Raw genomic sequence first — 25,325 nt, 5'->3', positions numbered from 1 at the left:
GTGGTAATGCTTCGGGTCGAAAGGGACGATGTAACCGACCAAACGATTAAAAAAAATATGTTGGTCAAAATTGGTTGTGCTTAAACATGTTTGTCTTTTCAACTTGCCCCAGCGCTTTTTTTTGATGCATACGTTATTTAGTTCAACGCCTTTTATTAATACAATTAATGTATGTAAATTGCTTGCTTCGAAACTCTTTATGCTTAAATTTAAATTCATCCATAAGATGACCTTTACGCGTGCTATCCATTCCTCACTATAAATTAACAGTCCCGTGCGAAGGAAAGTTAAAGGTAACTGAACCCCATCCACGTTTACAATTTCGGGATACATAAATAAAATGACCATCATATCCATCGTTTTATATGTTAATGCTAAATACAAAAGATGGTATAATACATGCTACATCACGCGGTACTAGGCGTCTCCTTCTCGGTGCTATGCGCCTCACAAAGTACTAGGCGTCTCCATGTGTCACGTGATAAGTATTTCCTTGCATTAAAAAACAAAAAAAAATCAAAAAATCAACTGGTCATATGTTGTTTTTTTTCTATTCATGTTGTATCGCTCGTACCACGAGAAGTCTGACAGACGCAGCTCTTTTCCGCGCTTCGCTTCACTACGCCGTTTACTTCGAAAGTAAAAAATCGAGGAATAGAAATGCTTGTAAATTATTCGACTTCTTTAACACGCGTTGACATTTTCATAACGACTGGGATGCAAAAGCGAAAAGAATGTAGGTTAGCTGATATTCATGCTCCATCAAAAAGATTCGTGATGTACTGCTATTCTAACTGTATTTGGAAGATGTTCCCTTCTTTTCGCTATTTCTCGCTCTAAACAGTTTCCACTTTCACACTGAGCACCGAGAGTTGGACATTGACATTCAATACTTTCTGCTGAAAGAAACAAGCTATGGTACTTTACTTTCACAAGGTGAGAAGGATGGACCAAGAATCTTTATGACATAACCGAACCTTGAACATCCTGATTCTGTTCACCCAATGCATCTCCTCATTGTACCTTCATCTTCACAATGGAAACCCTCTAAATAAACGAGAGTATGCTTACATTTTCTTACAAAATACTTCATTAGAGGAAGGTTTTAGATTTGGAGCAGTTCATATTATAAGGATATATAAGGATTAAAGAACTATATTTGTACCATTTGAGGTTTTCGATAAATTCGCATAAAAAACGCACGACGTCCTTGGGAGTATTTCTATTTAAGGAAAACTTAAGTTATTTTTGTAACTAAAAAACATTTCACTCAACTAGAATTAGATTCGATGTGATGTGATCCCCGACCGACAAGGTGCCCAAACCAGCAAGGCTCCACTGGCGAATGTCCAATCCGCCACTGATAGGTTAATCTGCCACTGATTGGGTAACAACAGCAGAAAGGAGGGCTGAGCTATGCCCAAATCCTCCAATAGGGGAGACTGAAGGAACGGCTCATGAAAGTGAACGAACCCTTTCACAAGATGCGACGGACTCAGAAGGCCGAGCTTCTCGTCGATCTCATGCCCATTCAGAGACCGTGCGAAAATCGAGGGCAAGGTGTCGCTGAAAACAAAAGGGCGCAACAGAAATTGATAGTGATCGATATGCAACGAGCCTAAGAGATAGGCAATCCGCCTTACAGCAGCGCCCTCTATGTGTACAAGTAGAAAATACGAAAAGGACCGCTATTTTGAATTAACGACAACACAAAGAACTAAAAATGTATACATCACTAACGGAGCACTGCAGCTCATGATGCCTCGACGAGGAAATTGGTGAAATAAATAAGTTTCAAAGAGAGGAACATCACTAAAAAGGCTTTTGGACTCGAATTTATTTCATATCCCGAGTCTCTGCCTAGTTTTGAAAGCTTACCAAGCTTCTTGGCAGATAGCCGAAGTAAGTAGACACTTCAAAGCGTTCTCCGACAGTTGTCGAAGCCTGAGTTAAAAGTTCAGTTTCCCTTCCCGGAGTACGCCGTGACCCCACATAGAGTGCAGAAGCTTGGACGAGATTACCACGGGCCAAGAGCTTGCAAAGGCTTTGCAGTATCAGGCAGAGCTAACAGTAGAGACATCCTTGCATACGTGCGTAAAGCATAAGGACATACGCGGATGGCAACACTTGAGGTATCACACGTGGTGCGTGGCGTACTTCTAACCAGTGGCACGATTCAAGTAGGATGTGGTCGCGGACAATTCCACGAACCGATAACCAGCTTAAAGGCGCTGCTATAAATGTCGCCAATGGGGCCACATGACCAAGCATTGCAAATGGCTGTACGAAGCGGGAAAATGTTGAAGATGTTACCAAAAAGGTCACAGAAGAACAATCCAAAATGCATCGCCTGCAAGAATGAGAATAGGGAAAAGATTCCGGATGGGCGGTGTTGTGGTCGCAACGTTAGATTTGAATATTTGTTTAAAAATTTTAACCTATCGCATGGGGTCGCTGAGCTAGACCGAAATAAACAGAGAATTTTGGAAAGGTCGGTTTCACGATACCATCGATAAGAATAAATCATGCATCGCGTAGGTCATGCGAATGAGGTCTATGGGAAACTTAAACAAGCGTCTCAAGTGCGTTCAACAGCGCGGGTAAGGAATGCATGTGCAGCACAATGAGCTGCTTTCAATGTTGGGTGCAATAAAACTGAAATGTTTAGGATAAGGCACCAACGAAAGTGAACACGCGTCAAAAGGGTCGAACACGTACCGTGGTTCAATAATCAACGTTAGGCGTGAAATGCACTTGCATCAAACAATCGCTTTAATTCAGTTTTCCAGAAACATAAAACCTAGCCATGTGTTTATTTAGGATGAAACATAGAAGAAAATAGGAAAAGACCAACGCGATCTAACTTACTAATACCACCACAATGCGTAGGCGTATACGCATAAATAATACACAAACACTTTCAAACATTGTTAGTATATAAGGCAAAGAAATTTGTTAATAAAATTAGATTTAATTCAGAACTTGAATGGAGAACGTCTCGACTTTCAGTTGAATTTTCTTGATCTCTCCTAAGGCTTTGCTTTGAATCTCATCCGAGTCTTCTGACCCATCCGAAAAGTTGCTATTACCGGATTGTTCCACTTTCGCAGCATAGGTTCCGACGCACTGAGAACACTAGCGGGAAGTTTAATGAACAATTGGCGACAGTACCCCTTTTTGGTCAGAAACTCAACTATCCTGTTTTACGGTTAAACTAGGGACTCGGAAGGCCTCTCCTTCGCGTGGCCTGGCCTGGGTTTGGCCGTTAACAGGCGGTCCGTTGCTTCACAACAGTAATTCTGACCAACATGTCTAGAACAGAAGATTGACGTAGCACTAGCAACCGAGTCCCAAAAATCCAAAACTGGTGGCCCAAAATGGATAACAGACAAGGCCAAGGAAGTCGCGATATTTGCTGTAGGCAAGTTCCCCATCCTGCATGCACTAACACCTAGTACGGATAAGAACTGTCTTGCAGTGATTCGAGGCATCATATATTGTAGCGTCTATGCACCACCTCAGTGGACGATTGCACAATACGAAAATATGCTTCTATGACTCACGACTGACCTTGCCCGATGTAGCACAGTGATGATTGCTGGAGACTTCAATGCCTGGTTCACACAGTGGGGCAGCCGTGTCACGAATGCACGTTTCGTGTGACGAAACTCCAACTACCAAGATCATCAAGCGGAGCGGATCAATCAACCATCAACCTCAACTACTGTAGCGCAATATTCACGGCAAACCGATTGACGAGTCGATTGCAACATTGACTGACATAGTGATCATGATGCCTTTGAGTTCCGAGTGTCCGGGTCCAGGACTACCCGGAGAAGGGGGGCGAGAGACTTGAATAGAGAACTATTTATTGTGGCCCTCAATATCCATTACACTCAGAAGAACGCTCTTTTTACCAACAGCTTGCACTGTTTTGTTGAACAAGTCAACCCCATCCCCATCTTTTGTACAATTCAATAGTTTGCTGAAAGAGTCAAATATATGCTCGAATAAAATAATAACGAATAAAAGATAATAATAAAAATAAAAATACCTCAAATAAAGCAAAGTCTGGTAAATCTCCCTCTAAAACGGAATGTCTACGACCAAATTTACACCCTCAAGTCTACGACCGGCATACCCACGGGTATGCCATACATTTTGTATGACGAATGGAACTTTTTCGTCTTAAAACTGTAATAACTCAGGCTGTATTGAATATAAAAATTTTTAATTTCGTACACAGCTACATACATTAGCTTTCTTTGTTTTGGGAAATAATTGGAACTTTTCTGATTTGTTTCTTATTGCTTTTTTCGATTTTTTCTAAATCACAACAACGTTTTTTCATAGGAAAAATAAATAAAAATTCACCTTCAAAATAAATACACCTTGATAAAAAAAATTCAAAACCGCATATTTGCTAATGTCGGCAACTGAACTGTCAATTTGAAAGGAATGATTCAACCTTGTACTCTATGCATCAGCTCCGTTTGTGAACTGTCCAAAGTCTGTAGAGTAATGAGGTCTCGTAATAGAGGGGTTTTGGCAGCTCTTGGAATAACAATGAAAAATAAAAATGACAGATAGGTGTCCGAAGCTCCTACACGATGTTGTGTAGTTGTATGTGTACGGTTGTTTTGGAGGCTGCTTCAGCTGCTCGTGTAAACATGATTTTGTTTCAAGACATCCTACGGTTAATTGTTGTAGATTTTATTTTAAAACGAAATCTTTTACTAGTGTGATTATCGTGTAATACAATGCGCAATGGAAATTTATGGAATAGTGCATATATTCCCCACATTTTAACGTTGCAACGACTGTCGCCAAAACTACGAGCGCTGAAATTTGCTCAGTAAACAATTCACCAATACATAGCCAAGGACGTCTAACTGTCAAAATGAAAATCCAAGATGGCAATGTCAACAAAGCCTAATCCGCGACCTCATTACTCTACAGACTTTGGAACTGTCAGTTTTTCGGTCTCACGCACACCACGACAACAGACGGTGTGCTACCACAGCTGTAGCGGAGCAGTAATGCAAAACGGACGAGTTGCAACGCTCCGTGGTTTAGCTCTCTCACTCACTTACACAAAACACAACAATCGAGTTGGTTCACTTTCGTCCGTGCTAATCAGGCTAATTTTTACAACCTGACCAACCATCCAGATCATTTCATTCTCAACAAAACAGGAATGTGCTCCTGTTGGTGTCTCGTGGTGTCCCGTTTAAATGGTCTGTGGTGCGTGTTTTAGCAGTATTCCCATGTTTTCACCATCGCTCAGCTGCATCTACAACAGTCTGTCTCTTCGGGCCACAAAGTCGTTCAGTTTCGCGTGGTGTTGAAACGTTGTCTTTTTTTTTCTAAAGACCGCGGCTATTTGCTATGAGGGCTCCATGGTGCTAACGTGTCAACAATTGCAAGCTTAACAGATCCCCCACAGCAAACATGTTTCCTTTCTCGTGAGTGATTTACAGTGACGCGACACACACAGCAACCAACCGTAAACTACTTTTTCACACCAAAGTTTTCCCTCTTCAAAGTGTACGCTTTTCTTCGCGAACGTCGTCGGTACGCAAGTGGGAGAAAAAATATTTCACGCAACGACGGTTTCTGTGTACCACTGTACTGTAACCACCCGTGTTGTTGACTTACGTACCTAGATGTTGTGTGTTTACCGTTGAGTGAATAAAGGCAAAAAGTAGGATCGAAGCAATCGCACAGCAAAAGCGTACCAGCAAACCGGTTCTGAAAGGGCGGAAGTGAAGCTAAATAGAATCATTCCTTGGCTTCGTTACGGAAGCGAAAGTGTGTCCGTTTATTAGTGTTTGTGTATGGGTGTGCGGTTGTGATAAACGTGAGGAAGTGGAAAATTTTGGGCCGGAAGCAAGAAAAACCCTGGGAGATTTGATTGTTACATTAAGGAAACAGTGTAAATAGAGTATTCAAACAAGAATCAAAACACATCCAAGCTATCTATTCTCCACTGTAAGTCCAAGGAACCGAGCAGATTAACTTCAAAAGCATGGTGCAAAAGTATGATTCTCCCGTCAGGATTTACAAATATCCTTTCGAGCTGGTTGTGGCGGTAAGAATTGTTTTTCTTTGTTTTTGCATGTATAACGTTCTCATTCCCTGCCCCTGGTGTATCCTATTGGGCAATTGAACCCAGCAGAATTGGTTCCTTCTGGCTGCCAATGCTAACAAGTGCTGCAGGGCTACCAAGATCGAAGCGAAACGGTGACGATGGCGATAATTATAACGGCAAATTGACCATCACGAACCGATGCGGCCGGAGGCACATGTGCGATGTGCTGAAGGACGTTTAACGACAGTCTTACAGGTTTGCTAAGTCGCTTTTCCCCAGAAAGCCCCTGAGCAACCTTCGTTACCGTAGCTCTGTGATGGTCTGTTTATTTTCGGGTTTTCTTCTGCCACGGGTGTCCATCGTCGTAAAACAGTGTCGCATTACTTTAAGTTGTATATTGGAAATGAAAGCACTAGCACGATCTGATCTGATCCCCATGGCACACGAATTCCACACTACATGCTCGTTTCGTATTTACTTGAATCAAGTAAAACGAAACTCAAACCATTAGAAGTTATGGCTTTTCATTGGAAAAACATAACAGATGAAAGATGAATGAATGCCGGGAAATTTGGAAATCCGGTTACTAGCGCTCTAGCCCAGAGAATGCGCGGCAAACCTTGAACAAATGAAATCATTTTATTTCCTTTTATCTTTTCCCACAAATCAGTTCCTCGAATTGTGTCTACACAATTTGTTTACCTTCTTGCAATTGTGTGTTTTTGTTGTTGCTGATTGTTGGCTTCTCAATCCGAAGGATTTGTTGGAATGTTCGCAATGACCTTCATAACATCAACCCTGGCATCTACCTCACAAAGGTTGTGTCCGATTTCAGACGCAACCTTTGTATGTGTGTAATTTAACTGTTCTGATTATGTTATTTTTTATGCAATCTAAAAATGCCACAGACGCATGACCTACTTGTATCAATTTGCTTCATACATTAATATTTAGGTGTAAACAAAAGTTTAGCTAAAGTTTGATAACTTTGCAGAGAAATAGTTGCATCCTTTAAACATTTTTCAAGCAACTTTATTCATAATTGACATGAACTTTTTTTGTTAACTTTTTAATAATAAAAGTCAAGTTCAACGACCAAAGTGTAAGTTCTAGACTGAATGTAGAAAAAAGGATAAAATATTTTTTTACGTTTTACATAGTACAATGTTACAATGTTATGATGTTATGAATGTTATTCAAATAAACAATAGTTCATTACACCAACAAATTATTTGTTAGTGATATAATTTAATGGATTATATCAAATAATAAAATAGTGTTTCATTTAATTTACTTTTCCTATACACATCCGTTCCAGACTTCAAGCATAGAACGAACAGTTGAAAGCGAACGCCTAAGAACAAAGTTTGAAAAATTCTTCGTGCAAGCACTTAAATGTCACCGTTTGGACGTAATCGGATCGTTTCTGAGGGAAAAAGTAATAAATGTTACAAAAATGAAGGCAAGGCGCCAAAGCGTATTGATTAAAATTGGTCCACCATTGGCGCTGGAAGTCCATCGTGAGCTCTACTAACATCTTTTGTTGAAAATTTCAAGGACCTCGAAAGTGCACGGAAGTTACAAACTATGAAAATGTAATTGAAATCAAGAATAGATTGCCGTTGTGCGAAAAGATATAAAAAAGAATATATATCAAGAAAATGTATAAGAACTAACGTATCAGGTAATTTAAATTTATACAAAACAAACAGTTAAACGTTAACAAAGGAAATTATACGTATTACTGGAACGATTCAGTTGTTAAGTAAATGTCTATTTTAGCAAACCAAATCCTGCAATCCACCCACTGTCCGTCAATGTACTATATATACTGAAAAGTATTTAGTTTTATTACTAAGATACTCCAAAACTCGAGACACAAAGAGTCCTTCATTCCCTGTCATTGCACCCTTGAATGATGCTACAGTGGTCTCCTGCGAGTATTTTATCAATTTGATGCTGTAACTGAAATTGCAATCTGAATGTGTCCAGTTCGTTTGAGCTTTATCCGTACAAAATGGCAAAAGTTTACTTTACGAAGTACCTCTGCGTCTCGCTGTCTCATTTTATGAACTTTACGTGACAAATGTTTCGTTTCAATTTGCACAAAGATATGTCCAAGGGAAGTAGGATTTGCTTTAATGTAGAAAGTTAAGCAAAAGCAATGGTTCGTGCCTGACCGTTTCGCAAACGTTTGCTCACTAATTACATCTGAGTTATGGTATTAACGTTTTATTGCAGCAGTTGGGCAATGGGACTAGCACTGGCGCAGAGAAATTGATTAAAATTAAAATTGTTGTGACATATAATACCAACATGTCTCCCAGTCGTACGATAATCCCATTTATTTGTGATCTATTTTAAACCCTTCGTACTATGGGTCAGAATATTCCTCATCTTTTCCCTTTCCATGAAGGAAAGATCGATCTTTTCCCTTATACTCCTCGAAGTAGAGGGACCCGAAAAAAGGTGGCGTATTAAATTTTTCCGCCCATTCACTGGGTGGTTGATTTACTCGTTTTTCTCCTTCGGATTTTAAAGTGAAAATGCATTAAAAAGTGGTGGTTGAGTTTGGAGCTGTTCGTTCATTTCAAGGTTGTACCATCGCTTCAAACACACATGGACTGCAGAATTTGCCACGGTAAATGTGGAATTCACGGTTAGACGGCACGGCACTGTAAGCGAATGCGTGTGCGCGCGCACACCAAAACACACCTTGTGCACATTTTCCCATCATTTTTTGCTCGCCCGTGAGTCCAACCAGTGTGCCAGGACTGGCCAGGCAGTGGAGTTGGGGCACACAAAAATGTTGAAGCTTCTACTACTTTCATGGAATGCATTACGGCGAGGGGTTTTCGCGCCATTTTTTACTTGTGGTGGTTTCCTTCCTCGTCCCCAGGGACAGAACGCGGGAGGGAAAGTTTTGCAAAAGTAATAAATTTTAAATCACACATCAACCCCACTGGAGTGTGGTCAGTTAGCTGAAGGAACTTCCCCTATCTTTGGTGATGCGGGGCGATGCATTGTACACTGCAGTACTGTGTCCACACCATACCGATCAGGTCAGCTGTTATATATCCCCTTCCCGACTGGGACGGAGTGTTGCCAAGTGGTAATGAAATTGTAAAGGTCGACAAACGGCGCCAAAATTGTGCCGCAATCCGACGTCACTTCTCGCAGCGGCCTATACTAACTGGCCGCTTGCCAGACAAGCCGGCAGGACTGCATGGTTGGTGGTGGTTGGCTACAGTGAGAAAGTATTTTCAATTTAAGATTTTTTTTCTAATCGGTTGAAAATGATTCACAAATGATGTTTTCTTTTTGAATTTCTCTTCATTAAACTGGAATGTTTAACTGTTTAATGAATAGTATTATAATATTAAATTAAAGAAAAGTAATAATTATTTTTTGTTGTATATTATAATAGTTTTAGTTTAGTTCTAGCACACAATTTAAAAATTGCTCCTTTATTGATTAAGTATTACGATTTTTTCCCGCTTACGCAGGGACGCAGTAATGGCCGACCACAAGACTTCTTGAGGATGTAGTGCCACAAAAGAAGATTATTTTTTTTACAAAAAACGTTTAACTGTCGCTTTCCATTGAGCACTGTAAATCACCGAACGGACGGTTCCGCTGGCTAACGTACTGGACTATGTACTATGCTTGCGTTTCCACGATATGTAAAAATGATCATTAAAAAACGGAGATTACGACCACCCATTGAGTGGTGAGGGAGCCATCTGTGTTGTGGAACCATCCGTAATGGGGGCGAACGAAAAACAACCCTCAAAACAAAGAAACAACTCACCTGGAAGAGTGCATCGTTTCAGCGACATTAATGGCCTTTATGGTACGGGGTTTTTTCGCAACATCTTCGTCTGTGCATCTTACTGTTTTTCTTTGGGTCGGATACGGATACTACTTAGTAGCATATGGGTGTATGGGTGTGTGTCTTTGGGCAGACCAGAAACATAGCGTAATTTTATTTGCTCCACAATCTCCACGTTTACAGCATGGATTGATTGAACCAATTTCTGGGAAAGTGAGGAAAGCTTAAAGGACTTTCAATTTCACCGTTTACCTGTGAGCGATTGTGTTTGTTTTAGCTTTTGATCGATTTGTTGATTTGTGTTTTTGTGATGTTTAATTTTTCTAGTGCATTTTGATGGTTGTTTTTTTAATTTATAGAAATGATTAAAGCTAAAGATGAATATGGTCTGGAAACTAAATTAAAAATTAAGAAAAACAGTTCTTTTCAAAAATATACGGCTGTTCTGTTTTTTCCCCAATGTTACTATTTATAAATTATTTATAGGTACATAATTATTTTAATAACACTTTTTGGGATGTTTCTATATTATTTTAACAAACATTAGTACATCAATTGAGATTTATTGAGCGAATGCGAACAACGACCCTTGCAAGTGAACTACCAAAAGCATCGGTTTAATCATTTGTAAAGTTAATTTCAATGATTTTTTTTGTACCTCTAACTTTTTGGTTTTTGAAAACCTGGTTAGTTTAACTTGTAACCCAAAGCTCCTGATCGATTTCATCTAAAACTACTAAATTTATCTATATTTAGCTGAACTTATTTCTCGACGTCCGTCTATTATGAATCGAAGCTTTCAATAAGATATCCGAAGAAAGGAGATCCTAAAGCCTTGGAAACCCAAATGCAAGTTTTTTTAAGTCTTTGATAAATAACCAATCGATGCAAAAGTTAAAAGAAAATGTTGATCTATGTATTTGATCTATTCAAATCTTACTCGATGTACTAAAATTCGTTAAAAATGTTAACACTGGTTATAAATTTCTCTACAATCACAAATTTTTGCATAACTTTAAATGTAATACTTTCACAATATTGACAAACAAGCTAAAATGGGTGATTCTATAATTTTGAAAAGAACTATGTAATATTTATAAAAGTAGAAGCAGATACGAATTTGAACACATTAGAGATGTGCACACTGAGTAAGAGTGATTGAGTGAGTTTATTCCTTCAAAGGAGTTTATGGTTTCAACTCAGCATAAAGAGTTTTATAACTCTTACTCACTCACTCTCTGTGCAGACAAATGACTCACTCATATGCGTTTATATGTATCATATGCTTTAAACTACGGTTTACGCCAAACCATTTGCAGCCTTTTATGAATAAAAAAACTTTCCAATAATTAAATTCAAATTAATAAGCGTTACACGAAATTACAGCAAACATTAATAACTGATCACTGCAGTACAATGATTCAAATCCAAAAATAGTAACAAAACACTTACTCACTCAAACGCATAAAAGTGAGCCATTAGTCGGCACAGAGCATGAGTTAGTAAAAACACGAAAGAGTAATTAATGGATTAGTTTAGAGTAATATTCTTTTGACTCTCAAAAGAGTGAGTAAAAGTTTCAAATCCTTATAACCACCCTTTCACTCTGTTTCAACTCACTGAAAAGAGTGAATATTCTCATCTCTAGAAGGCGTACGCCAGTAGGGCAACTTCTTTATTTTTATGTCTCAAAAAACATTAAAAATGTTGTAATTTAAAAATCCTAATACGATTCCAAAACAAAAAATCAATAAACTAATGTAATAATTTTCACAGACCTCAGAATTCCGACACTCAGAAAACGCTAAATGTTTTGTACATTGAAATACCACATTTTGGCAAGACGCAAGACATGACATCAAGACTGCAGTCAAGTTAGTAGAAAGAATTACGAAATAATTAACAAGGATAAACTTTACGTAACACCACGTGTCTGTCGGAAGAAACGTGGCCAAGTATGTTTGCTTTTACCTCGCCTAATCGTACGCCACAAGTACATGCAACAAATTGCTTTAATCGGCTAGCATAGGAAGTTGAACGTAAACAAATGTCTACCATAGCGGCAAAAATGCTAAAGATAGATTTGTTGTGGCAGGTGCATCGCCCTGTTTTGTATGGTTTCGGTTGCCGCCAAAATCGATGTCATGTGAAATAATACATTCGCATTAGAAAGGTTTGATTTTGGGTTTTTAAAGCCCCATACACATGATTCTAATGCAAAACGTCGGATGCAACAGAAGCGACCGTTTTCAACATTTCAAATATTCGTATCCGATGCAAGCTTTGCGTTTCAAGGACCAACTAGCATAGCATCAGTTATGGCTGTGCTGGCGTAGGTAAACAAAACGATATTTTGGGTAGAAATGGGTCCATAGATACCAATTGTTTGACCATATTTCCGGCCGGCAACATCACAAACGTATGTTTGTTTAGCAAACTTTCCTCCCACGAAATGGTTGCTGAAGCCACACAATGGATTGCCAAACGGTTTGACCCTTTTTGTCCCAATGCTTACAATTCGCACAAAGGGCAAAGGGAATGGAATTTGTCGTTTCATATGATGGTCCCAGTGGTAGCAGGTTGGATCCATGGACTGAACCAACCATATGGAAATGGTTTGTTCTGTCCTAAGCTTTGACTTGATCTTGACAAATAATGATAGACAATTCTGAATATTTGCACACCACAGCAGCGTATGGATTGAAGGGATTGGTCGTTGGGCTAAGGTCAGATTGGCGCAGAATGGAACGCAATGTAACAAAACGACGTCATTCACTTAATCTATTCGTCCTTGCAAGCACCTGCATTCTCCTGTCGATAGCTGGCTTTATTAACTTAGAACTTTAAATAATGAAAGACGTTAAACATGGTTGGAGAACAAGTGCTGGTTGGGTTAACTGTATGATGGTTTTGAGTTCCTACATTTTACATTCCACATCCAAATGTGGGACTCTTAGCGCTATGTTCAAATAATGGTTGCAGTTTACAACAGGTGCTGCGTTTTTCATTCGCTCCTGCCACTGAATGATTGATGGTTTTCGGGAGTGAAGGAAATCGATGCCTTTGACGGCGGGCAAAAAAAAAATGGGGGCGAACAACTCCAACGGAACTCCCATGATTCTTGTTCAGTTAAGAGACACAGTTATGGGGTTTCCGTTCGAATTGAATATCAAACAAACCCCCGGGTTCGGATCGATACCCGGTAGTTTCCTGGTGTGAGACTCAAAGTCCACAATCCATTAGTGGCCATCGATGGTATATCCGGTGTTGGAAAAATAGTAGATATATTTTGAAGGAGCGATGCCAGGTGGTCTGTGGCACTAACCGCACGTGCAACGCGATGGTAGAAATTTGTTGCCAGAGGGGAAGGCGTCTCGGTCAATTCTGCTGATTGGATAATCAACGTTCAAAGCCGATGATTAGTGGTGGAACCCGAGTATCGATTGTACAGGTATGGACCACGGACCCAGGATGTGCTTTCGGTACCATACTCAATTAAGCATTGAAACGGCCCTACCATAGGACCTGTTTGTTTGCATTTTTTGAACACGCAACAACCGGCCCAGTTTCTTGCGTTGACAACATTTCCCCGTGCGGTATAGCGTTCGGCACCAAACACTGCCGTCGCCGAGAGGCCGTACTAATAAATGTAAACGAATTACTTAACAGCAACTCACCCCCCTAAGGAAGTTCCCATTTGATGTAGCAACTGTTAATGCAGGTTTAGTTTGCTTAAAAGTTAGAACCAACTCTTACTCTTTGTGCACAAGATTCCTTTGGGGAGCTGCATTCTTTCTTACAAATCGATTTTCTTTTAGCTTGCTGCACAGTAACACGTCTCCTTCATGGCGCCAAGGATTGTTGATACGTGTGTCACGCATCAGTTTGCCAATCTGGGAAAATGGAATGGAAAAGTCAAAGTTTAACGTCGTGTCGTCACTCTCAGTGTGTCCCCATTTGGCACGTTCGAATCTTGTTGCAGGTTTGAATGGCTTACAGAGGAGTTGCTGAGAAGATACAATCAAACTGACACCTGTGCTTCTACCTCCTCGTAGTCGACACGTTTGTCTGTGATTATGCATGGGGAAAATTATACACCGTACATCATGGTCATGGGAGGTATTTAAATGATAGATTTGTTGACACGATAGATTTTTATGATAAAATGGTACGAGAACAGTAAAGGTGAAGTGAATCAAACTTTTATAAATTAAAGCTGGTATATGCTTTAATTGGGCGATATTTCTATTATTACCCTGCCTTTTAATAAATCTACTATGGTAAGATGTACATTATGCCATAATGTAATGTGGAGTTTATGATTTTTTTCTGTGCGCAACCAATTTTGTTATTTCTTGTGAGAACTAAGCCGTTCATCTTGTCGACACAAAATTATTTATTCAATCTCTTTTATAATTTCTTGATTTGTCTTTTAAATATTTTTTAAATACAGGAAAAATATACATGAAAAAGATTTTTTTCGTATTTTTAAAAGCAATTTTTTATATTTAATTATTACGATGTTATGCGTGGGATTTTTTCAAGGAAAAATAAAATTTAAGATAATATAAAAATCAATAAATGTAATATAATATAAATGAAATATGACTTCTGACATGTGACGTTATGATACTTTCTATACTTTGTTAGATGTATTTTTTTCCAATTGCTTTATTTAGTTATAAAGGTTTGGAAGTAGTTAGTTGTAATTGCCTTTTTTTATTCTTTTTATTACTTCTACCTTTACGTTATTTTTTATTAGTTTTTTAATTTCTTGTATCTGTATGTTACATTATTTGTAAACATTTCATATGAAATAATTTTTATATATAGTTAGATAAAGCTGTTACTGCGTTTTTCAGTCCAATTTCTTGGTTGTTGTACATTATGTATGTCGAAATGTTAAGTTATACTTAAACAATTTAATATTTGTTTTCTCACTTTTCCATTTTTTTGATGATTTGATAAAATGTCATCCATTTGTATATCTGTCTGAATCTAATTAATTTTTTTAGCTATTTTTAATGGCTCGACGCATATAGAGTTGTATGTACAGTGACTATTACCATCTACATCTTCTCAGGTAGCCAAACAGCAGCCAAAATCGCACGAAATGCTTATTATTATTTTTCGAAACCTTATCAAATTAGCTGCTAAAAAGCAAACATATTTCTTATTGAGAAAATTTAAAAATAAGTACAATTAGGAAATTATAAGGAAGCTTTTACATAACATTAAAAACTTGACGAACAAAGTTTATTTTTTCATAGATATCAACTTATTCTACAAAAATGTAATCTGTCTCTAAATTTGTTGATGTCTTCGTGCAATTCAAAATAGTCGTAAAGTTCATTTTATACTTATGTGGCGTGATCGGTCTCTGAATACTTATGCTTACTTGCTGAATTATTGCTGGTGCATCGTTGTTATCGTAAAGTACCCCAGCGATGAACAATGCTTGTGCTTATATATTTCTTCGTCTGTTAGAGAAGAGTCTCTAAGCCCGGAAGCAGACAACGTGATCGGTATGGTGACAATGAGTAACGATCATTCCACGGTAGTCGTCGAACTACGTAATTTGTACATTTCCTTGTGCATTCCCTGGCATAATATTAGGTTTATGTCTTAGTTAGTAAGTTACTTCTTAGGTATTAGGTCTTAGGTCTTAGTTAGTAATGTCAGTCTGTTTTTTAAATTTCGGTGTATGGGCATAAGATCATGCTCCAATATCGATCATCGGATCATCGACCAATATAGTTCGTTGAATTTCCTGAAAAAAAATTAATATTAAACATAGGGTCCTATTGGCATGCTGGATAATCTCCTCATGATATTGCCTAAAACATAATATATCGTCAAGAGTAACACCTAGGTCGCGAATTTCACATTTACGTTTTAGTACCTGATAATCTGCCCGGTGGGTGAGTTGTTAGTGGCGCAAGTCTCTTCTCAACAGAAACGGGTATCAAATCCCGCCCGGACCACAAACCCCTTTCACGCAGGACTGATCAATTCTGCTACGGGCAAATAAAGTCAAGAATTGCCAGTAATGGCATGCATTATTATTTTTAGTGCGTAGCTGGATAGTCAGTCCTTGCTACGGCGGAACGATCCGTATGGGAATTTATACCCGGTCCTGTCATGTGGAACTGGCGCCATTTACCACATACACCACCGGGCCGCCCCCTGTTTATTATTATCTGTTTATTAAATTATCTTAATTGTTCGGCAAAATAAAATCTATTAAAACGACCTTTGAAACTGTTGATCGCAAATGATTCGTTATTGTAAAATTCATCTGCAATGGAATATTTCGTTACAGTTTGATTTACGGCATACATTTTTGTGACAATTTCCAATTTCTTACTCTAACTCCATCCATGTTACACCGTGTAACCGATTTAGCGCAAATTGTATGATTAGTGGCATTCGCTGCAAACGGGCTCACACAACTACTCAACAAGTGAACAAAGTGTCCATCAACCCAAAAATGACACCTTCCCATATGTTTGCTTTCATTGCATTACCCGGCTACATGCTCCATTCAATCCGCTAATGCAACATATTGATCAAACCACAGGCTAAAGGAAGGGGCGGCAAACTTGCAAAACAGTCACGAACGTGAACAAACGACCGAAGCGATCGTGAAAGGCACGTGGTGGTGTTGTGTGTGTGTGTGTTTGATTGCACTCAAGACCCACCGTAAAAGACCCATTTATCAGCGACACCATGGTCTACTGTTTCGTTCGGTGAGCATCGCGTTGTGGAAGACAATGTGTGCGGCCTGCATGGCGCATGATTTCACCACGTACTTTGCCAATCTCCTTTCTGCTGCCCCTGTTGCTGCTGCTGCACTTGTCAGTGACAGTGAAAAGTATCATTTTTTCACACCTACGCCCCCTACTCTATCGTAAGAGGAGGATGGTGCGTCCGGAATCTTCCCGGAACGAAGCGGAACGAAACTGATTCCGTGCCCGATCGGTGTTGGGTCGGGTTGTGGTTTCAAGCCACCCTGTTTTTCTCTCCCACTTGACGATAAACCATGGTTTTGTGCCCTGTGGAGCAAACGGAATAAACGGAACGTTATTTATAAACTGATGATCAGTGTGGGCGTTTGCTTTTGATAAATCCTTGACGTGGTAGGAAATGAGGTACGGCACACAGACTTGATGGCGGTGTCATTGGCACTCGATTCTTATTATCGCAGATTGGAAAACATAAAGGTACCACTGCAATGCAATGCGTGTTTTATGTGCCCTAAGCTGTACCTATTTATCTTCCATTGAAATACTTTTACCCATTAATTGTCGCTTAATTGATTGGCCATTTAACGGAGGCCGATGAAAAACCCCTTCGGAAAGGAAAAACTGACAAAGGTCAATAGTTCAGTTCTCTAATCGACTTCCATTAATGTGTGTGTGTGTGTGTGTTTGTTGGTTTTTCTTCCGTTCGGTATAAAATTTTGCTCTTATCATGTATCCCTGGGTGAAGGTCACCATGGACTTGAAGGTTTTTTTTTGCTCTCCGAACTACGGCCCTTTTTGCGTTGCAATGTCAATTGAGACTGATTGAAGCACAGAAGCTCGTTCACAGTCTGCTGCATGATAAATCCCTCTAGTGCTCTTGTGAAATGTGGATCCTGGAACGATTCCCCTTTTTCGAGGACACCATCCAACGGTTTTGATTGACATAGTCCGACAATGACGACGGTTATTGACAAAACTTTTAGCATAACTGGCTGCCTTCACTGCCGATGGCTGAGCGTAATGATGAAGGTTAAGGCTGTGGCTGTGTACGAAACAATGCAAAACCATCATCCCTTACTTCAGCAAATCCTGTTAGTGGAGCAGGTCCTTTTTTTTGTACGGCAAAAAGGCAGCTTTTGCCCGCCAGTTTGGCACACACACTTCACCATTCCAGCACTGCAGCAGCAACGTCGTGTTGGGCATCCTCCCAGTTGGATTATGTCAACGGTAATCAACCAGGGAGGGATGGGTGCGATGGTTTGACGAAGACTTTTTCCGTGATCATACGTTATTGCGCTACATTGAACGAGCGCTTTATAGGTGAAGCATGAAAAAAGCTCTACCGTACAGTTGAGCGAACACTCGTGCCACTAACGAGATGTGTACGGTTTAACTTTTCTCATTGTCATTCACAAACATTCAATTTTACCGAATGTGTGGCGGGTTTGTCGGTAAGGTCGTTCAGTACGTTTTGCCATTTTGTTAGTAGCAAATTTATTGCATTTATTTTTAATTGGCATAATATTGCAGGAACGTCAATCGTTACACAAACATCAAATTAAATTTGCTTCAATTTAATCTAAAAATATCCTTTTGTTCGCTAACAACGATGCTAACATACTCAACAACTTCGTTTATCGATCGTTGGACAAACTAACGTATGATGATAAAATCACACCTCAGTTTGAAAGATAACGTTCTTGGCTCTATGTGTCCACATGTGACACTCCATCCACTTGCCGGGGTATTTACGAAGCATTAGTGGAGAACTACTTATAAATATAAATAACATGGAAAGCAGGAAGCACGTGAAGTAAACACTTCAAAACTCACAAATAAATATATTTCAATCAAAAATTTTTTAAACAGATTTTTTCATATTTTAAATTTTTTTACATTTACTGCGTAAAATTAACTTTTCCGAAGTCATATTTAGGGTAATTAATTATTTTTTCCGTAATAACTTATGCAATTTTTTTCTTTTGCGGCTCTACAATGTCAACATGATTTCTTTTCATCATTGCAATTTTTTAAGTCTTGCAAAAAAAATGTATGGACGATCTATCTTATGGTATCTGGGAAGTATCTTAACAAAGGCCAACAAAAAAGTGAATATTGGCTTTTGTCACAGTTTTTTTTTTGTAGCCTTCGTGATGGTTACTCCGGTTTGGTGTCGAAATTTTTGAATTTCATCTTCTGTTTGAGATTTATCTTAAAAACCTCTGGTCGTCGCATATGGATCCCATTCAGATGGCTAGTGATCTTCGTAAAAAATTCGTCTAAAACAAGACAGTAACGAAAAGATTTGGCCGAGTCATCAGTCATTTGGGAGGGTAGTCTCCTGCTAATATGCAGGTGGCCTCAACTTACACCTCCTTATAAGAAATTCTATCTTATCCAGATCAAGGTTTCGAATTCTAAAGAAATAAAAAAGTTTTTAAAGAAGTTGCCTTGCTGTTTTCTGAAACGAATATTACAAATTAATAGATATCAAATTATTTCTGTGCAACATCAAACATAGCACAAAAAATTAAAATAAAGCATAATAGCGAAAATATGCTAGATTCACATCTGAAAGTGGAATAAAATATTCGCTAAAATCGCTGAAAATGCTTTTGTTTGGTTTACAAATGTATTTTACGGTTCTATCTCTTTCTTTCTCTCAATCTCTCCAGGCCTATGAACGTCGCTTCCCCACCTGTCCACAGATGCCGATCGTGCTGGACTGCGAGATAATCGAGGACAATCTGTACGACAAGGGAGCGCGTCGGGATACGAAGCGACGTTGCAAAATAGCCGTCGAGGCGCCCTACCTCATCAAGAAGATCATCGGTGTCGATGTGGTGTTTTTCATCCAGAAGAACTTCCTCGACATGAAAACTCGCACGCTAAACATCGAGGCAACGAACGAATCGTTCGCCACGCGAGTGGAAATCTTCGAAAAGTGTCGCTACTATGCGCACCCGGAAAATCCCGACTGGACATGCTTCGACCAGACGGCCACGCTGGATATCAAGAACTTTTTCGGCATCGAACATTCGATGGAAAAAATGGGAATGAAGCAGTACACCCAGACAACGCTCAAAGGCAAAGAAATTATTGAGTATTTTGTTAACGAGCTCAAGCAGGAAGGTATCACGCATGTGGAAAGGTAAGTAGAGTAACTGAAGGATACGCACGGGAAGAAGTAAATTCGATTTCACTGTTTTTGGTCCTTTTTTCCTTCAACAGATGGGTCGATGAAGAGATGGAAAATTCGACCACTGCCGCAGTTACTAATGTAACACCACCCGAAAAGCCACCACTGTTGCGCGATAATTCCATTCTAGACGCTGACTATATCGCCAAATATCTCGGCCAGTTGACACCTTTGCAGGAATCGAAGCTGATACAGTTGCGCAAACGCTTCGAACACGGTACGTCCGAACATCCGGAACCGGACTATCAGACACTGTTGCGGTTTTTGCGCGCGCGCGATTTTAGCATCGATAAGGCAACGGGAATGCTGCAGGAATCATTGCAATGGCGCAAGGAGCACCGTATCGACGACATTCTTGGCGAGTACAAAACACCGGCCGTGGTGGAAAAGTACTTCCCGGGCGGTTGGCACCACCACGATAAGGATGGCCGACCTTTGTACATTCTTCGGCTCGGTACGATGGACGTCAAAGGATTGCTAAAGTCGGTCGGTGAGGATGAGCTGCTCAAATTGGTACGTGTTGCGAGGGCAATGACATTGTTTGGATCTTTTAGTGTTATCTGTGAAGCGCACAAAGAACAACGGCATCGCTATGTTAGCGAAAGTGCTCGACATTAAGCCGCCTTTTGACCCCAATGGTGGTGCTTATCGTTTTCCGTTTTGTGCAAAAAAAAAAACAAACAACCTCCCATTGGGGTTATAGTGTCGCTCTTTTGTATAAGGTCAATGAAGGGAACCCTTGAATCTGGTTGTTATCGGTTGTCATATGCCGCTTGTGAAGTAAACAATGTTTCCTGATTTTTTTTGTATTTCTTTTTTGCGCCACTCATTGCTCACTTGTGCGAAGACGCTGCATATTTGCGAGGAAGGGCTGAAGTTGATGAAGGAAGCGACCAAGCTGTTTGGCAAACCGATCTGGAACTGGTGCCTGCTGGTCGACCTCGACGGGCTCTCGATGCGCCATCTGTGGCGTCCGGGAGTTAAAGCCCTGCTGCGCATTATCGAAACGGTCGAGAAAAACTACCCGGAAACAATGGGGCGTGTGCTAATTGTGCGGGCACCGCGTGTTTTTCCCGTCCTGTGGACCATCGTTAGCACCTTCATCGGTGAGTAGCAATGCGAAGGATATACCGTACAACAATAAAAAAGAACAGTCAACTGAATTTTTTTTTCTCTTTTTACAGACGAAAACACACGTTCCAAGTTTCTATTCTTCGGTGGTCCCGATTGTATGCACGCCGAAGATGGTATTGAGCAGTACATCGATACGGACAAGATTCCCAGCTTTTTAGGCGGATCGTGCAATGTAAGTGTGCCGGCGCATGGCAACAATTCCAGCAATCTCCGCCTGTATGGTTCAGTGTGCGAACACACACCAAGAGTGCGTCTTACGCGCTGCAAAAAACCTATCCCCCTCGGCCAAAAATAATTGCCAACGATCCTATTAATCCTTTCCATTCTCTTTCCGTACGGCCTGTTCGCTTAGAAACAGATCGAAATGTATCTCAATCTTACTAACCGCAACCATACCGTCGTTTGCCATTCTGTGCAGCCCAGCATACTGACGGTGGTGGAACCGGTACCGGCTAAACTATACACCCGCTGCTTTCTGAGCGCGTGTCATTGTGTAAGATTATTGTGTAGCTTCATTCCCTTGACGCTGCTAGCGCGCGTTACGCTCAAATCCGGAAATTACCATCGTCAAAACACTTGAATCACTGCGCCCCAACAAATTTTTGTATGCATTTTCGTGTTTGTTCCTATGTTCATTTTGTTTCATACTGCGTCAATCGTCATGTGCGTGTACGTGTGTGTGCGATTGTGTATGATCTGTTGCATTACCAAATGTATTGTCCCTTAAGCTCGCTCCTTCTGTTTTTAATGCTGCCCGTTTCATGCATCGCCAACGAAAAACACCCGCTTTTATAGCTCTCATGCAACACATGATTTGATTCATAGTATGAACCGCTGTGCGTCCATTCATGGTTCCGTAACAATTCACATCTAAAAACATACATTTGTCCACCTTCTTCGCGGTATTTGCATTAGCATCAAGCGCTAGCTTTTGATCCCTTCACATAGTTCTACGATTCGATTTTTGTCCAAAAAATGCATTCAACCATTCAATTATTTCGCTTGTGCTCGATCGCTCATTTTTTATTAAAGTGATAAGCATAATATAAATTCTTTCCATTATTACATTAGCTGTTATTTTATCTTTTTGCCTGTCACAATCACACAGACATTAATCCATGAAGGTGGTTTGGTGCCGAAACATCTCTACAAATCGGAATCGATCGAAGAAAACAACGGCGCAATCCATGCGCACGATCATCACGGTCTTTACAAAGCGGTTGATCTAAAGCCCGGCCAACTGTTCGAGCTGCTCATACGCAACACGGACCCGAAGAGCGTTCTCACGTGGGACTTTGAGGTGTTGAAAAATGATACGCTTTTTGCTGTTTATCACACCGAAAAGGAACTGGAGCAAAGCGGAAACGGTACGATCGGTGACAGTCACCTCGAACGCATCCTTAAATTTATGCTATAACTTGGTTGTTGTTTCCTTTGCAGATGACTTTTCCTCGGTGTTTGATTTGCCCGATTTGAAGGAAGGAACTAATTATAAGAAAATCGAGCAAAGTGTAAAATGCCGACCAAAGGAAGGCGTTCAGGTAATTATTTGTGCCTTTTTCGAATACATCCAATCGCTAAACGTTTTTACTGTATATTTGTTTCCCATAGGGTTCACACGAAATGGCATCCACTGGCACGTACGTGCTGCAATGGATGTGTCCACCGTCTTGTGACGGTCCTGCTCAACTGATGTATTTCCACGAAATTCTCAGCTCAGCGAACTACAAAGGTTCGATGACTAGTCTACAGTCGGGATTCTCCTCAAACAGCTTACAATCTCGATGATGAACGTATGAGACTGAACGGGGACTGAATATGACCTCGTCGCCGGCTGCCACAGTTGCCCAATCAAAGGCGGGAGAGTGTTCCCACACGTTTATTAGCAACGCGTCGACATCGCATCAGCCTGCCGATGCACCGTAGCATATACGAACCCAATCCAATCCAAAACACGAATCTCTTATGCAAGCTGCAAACTGCTACGTAATCTCTTCAAGAAGTCAAAGCTACCGTGCAAAAGCAATCACACAGGTTTAGTTTCACTACTAATGTTCGGAAGGTTGTATACATGGAAACTGAAAAGCAACATTCATTGGAATCGAATATTAATTACGAAAATACAAAGTTTGTGCGTGTACATTAAAAAGGTTAAAGAGATCTGCAAAAAAGTATCATTCATACACCGGCTATCGGCACGATGAAATGCAACATAAGAGAGTGAAGCATAATCAATTAATAGGATAATAGAACAAACAATCACTGAACTGGTGGAAGAAAAAAAAACAACGGATCTCGGAGTAGATATGTAAGATTGTGTAAAGATATGTTTTTGGCGCAAACAAACAGGAAAAACAAGAATAACTAAACCAACTATATACTAAATGGATCTTAAAGATGCTACTTCCCTGCCGTCCTTTCTCAAGTAGGCTGAGCGTGTGTGTCCCTATGTGAAAAGGACAATAAATAGTAGGAATTTTACTGAACAATACGTACGGTGGAGGCGCAGCAATTATGCAGTGCAGTTGCAACGGACGCGTATGGTCGCATCCAGAGTACGTAGCAAAGTAACGAAATACACACCATTTACACGCAGGTATTAAGGAAGAAGCGATGGAAAACAAGGTAGGTGAGATTGAAAAATTGAATTTTTAAAACCAAACATTGCACCAGATAGTAAGATATACCTGTATTGATATAAGGCTTAAAAACAAATACAGCTTCAATGTGTGCCGTAGTTGAAAAAAGGCTTTCATATACATACATACAAACGCACAGCAAAACATAGTACCAAATCCATTTGTTTTTGGTTCATCGTTACGAAAGGATTCCAGCTAAAGATGGTTAGAAACTTAGTGTGGGTCAGAATTTTACGCAGCTTACGGGACAGTGAACAGCAAAACAAAAAACCAAAATCTGACTTTTTCGTACGGATTTATCACGCAACGTTTTCGCGGGAAAAGGATATGGAAGGAAATAGGTTAGGTAGTAACAATTTTATTTGAAAACAAAACACATATAATAATCACCGCCACATATTATCATCACACACTGTGTGTTACCCATTTTTAAAGGTATAAAACATTCGTATCATTGCTGGTTAATGACGAAGTTGGGTAGAATAAGCAAATGGTGATATAAGTACGGGCGTAAATCATTTCCCCTTTGTATTGTAGTAAACAGAACCGAGGTTTAGCGAAACCAGATTTTTATTTACGAGCTATGGTTTAACGATCATTTTAATGCGTAATGTAATGTTTGCGTTCGATGTGACTTTTGACTATTTTTAACTAGATATGTATATTCCACACAATCGTGGTGTGAAACAGTTTCATCAATACGTCACCGCCGCAAATGTATTGCTCGAAGTCTGATAAAGTATGAAACTGTACAAGGTAATATATACGTGCGCGGTTATAATAATTTGACTGTAGTTTTGGCTCTGTTTGTGCAAAAAAAAAATATTATAAATATTATAAACTACAAAACATGATTATGCAATTCATACGCCTATACATTTGATGGAGACGCCAGGTGAATCATGGCTATAGCAATTAGTACGATCGTCGTGTGTGTAATGAAGCTGTGTTTGTTAGTAGAGGAGCGGATAGAGTGAAATACAATTTTGCCGCAATTATGTTAAAAAAGAAAATAGAATCCCTGTTTGTCCCCTGTGCATAGTTTGTTAATAAAGTAGCGTTTTTTTCTTAAACAAAACAAAAAAAAACAATGAAAGCAAAAATTCCAACAACCACATACGATTTGCAAGCGTGTGACCTGATATGCAACAAAAAATACATTTAGAACGCTTTTTCCCGTACAGCAGAGCCATTGTGTATGGAAGTGTTTGTTAGATTTGCAGTTCCCTATTCGTTCTTTTGGGGATTTTTGTTTTCCAAATGCACATTTATTGCGTTAAAAAAGGAATAATAACAAAAAAAACTCAAAGCCATGGCTAGTGTAGTGCACTACACGTTTTTTTTTGCAAACGGCGAACAAAGTGATAGCAAATTGTCATCCAACAGTAGTAGCAGCAGCAACAGACAGTAGAAACAGGTGGAAATAAACGATGGTACAGAAAATCATACATATTGGCCCCATTGTTGATTGGTGGTGGCAAATCAATTTATAGCTCAGTGCAAAGTAGTGTTAATGGAATGAACCGGTTTGTCACACTGTCCGTGTGTTGTGTCTAGTGCGAATGATACAAAAATGCACACAATACACAATTTGTGGAAGTATTTGCATTGTCGACACACCTTGCAATAAATAAAGATATGTAATTAAAATGCAAAATTTCTTCTTCGAGTATTTTGTTTTTGT

The 25,325-nt window shown here is 39.7% G+C and overlaps 1 protein-coding gene across 2 annotated transcripts; it reads left to right on the top strand.

Moving 5' to 3' along the window:
* The first annotated feature begins 4,984 nt into the window (after positions 1 to 4,984).
* Positions 4,985 to 25,298, top strand: LOC125765559 (protein real-time). 2 transcript variants are annotated; one of them, XM_049430849.1, is made up of 9 exons: positions 4,985 to 6,091; positions 19,345 to 19,820; positions 19,901 to 20,381; positions 20,716 to 20,974; positions 21,053 to 21,174; positions 21,421 to 21,495; positions 22,111 to 22,369; positions 22,443 to 22,543; positions 22,614 to 25,298. In XM_049430849.1, the coding sequence occupies exons 1-9, from the start codon at positions 6,029 to 6,031 to the stop codon at positions 22,788 to 22,790; spliced, it is 2,013 nt and encodes a 670-aa protein (XP_049286806.1). In that variant the 5' UTR covers positions 4,985 to 6,028; the 3' UTR covers positions 22,791 to 25,298. The 2 variants fall into 2 exon arrangements, with proteins under 2 accessions (XP_049286806.1, XP_049286807.1); XM_049430850.1 differs by lacking the exon at positions 21,421 to 21,495 and having other exon boundaries at positions 4,986 to 6,091.
* Positions 25,299 to 25,325: the final 27 nt, after the last annotated feature.

The sequence above is a fragment of the Anopheles funestus genome, chromosome 2RL (genome assembly GCF_943734845.2).
Source record: "Anopheles funestus chromosome 2RL, idAnoFuneDA-416_04, whole genome shotgun sequence".
Classification (NCBI taxonomy): Eukaryota; Metazoa; Arthropoda; class Insecta; order Diptera; family Culicidae; genus Anopheles; species Anopheles funestus.
The sequence above is the reverse complement of the archived record's forward strand: the minus strand, read 5'-3'. Positions and strand labels throughout refer to the sequence as shown.

What these genes read in the sequence shown, in the direction of transcription:
- LOC125765559 (XM_049430849.1), top strand. Translation starts at nt 6,029, where the DNA reads ATGGTGCAAAAGTATGATTCTCCCGTCAGGATTTACAAATATCCTTTC. An exon ending in TTTTAGGCGGATCGTGCAAT is followed by an intron (nt 21,175 to 21,420) that starts GTAAGTGTGCCG and finishes CATTCTGTGCAG; the next exon opens with CCCAGCATACTGACGGTGGT. An exon ending in TTCTGAGCGCGTGTCATTGT is followed by an intron (nt 21,496 to 22,110) that starts GTAAGATTATTG and finishes ACAATCACACAG; the next exon opens with ACATTAATCCATGAAGGTGG.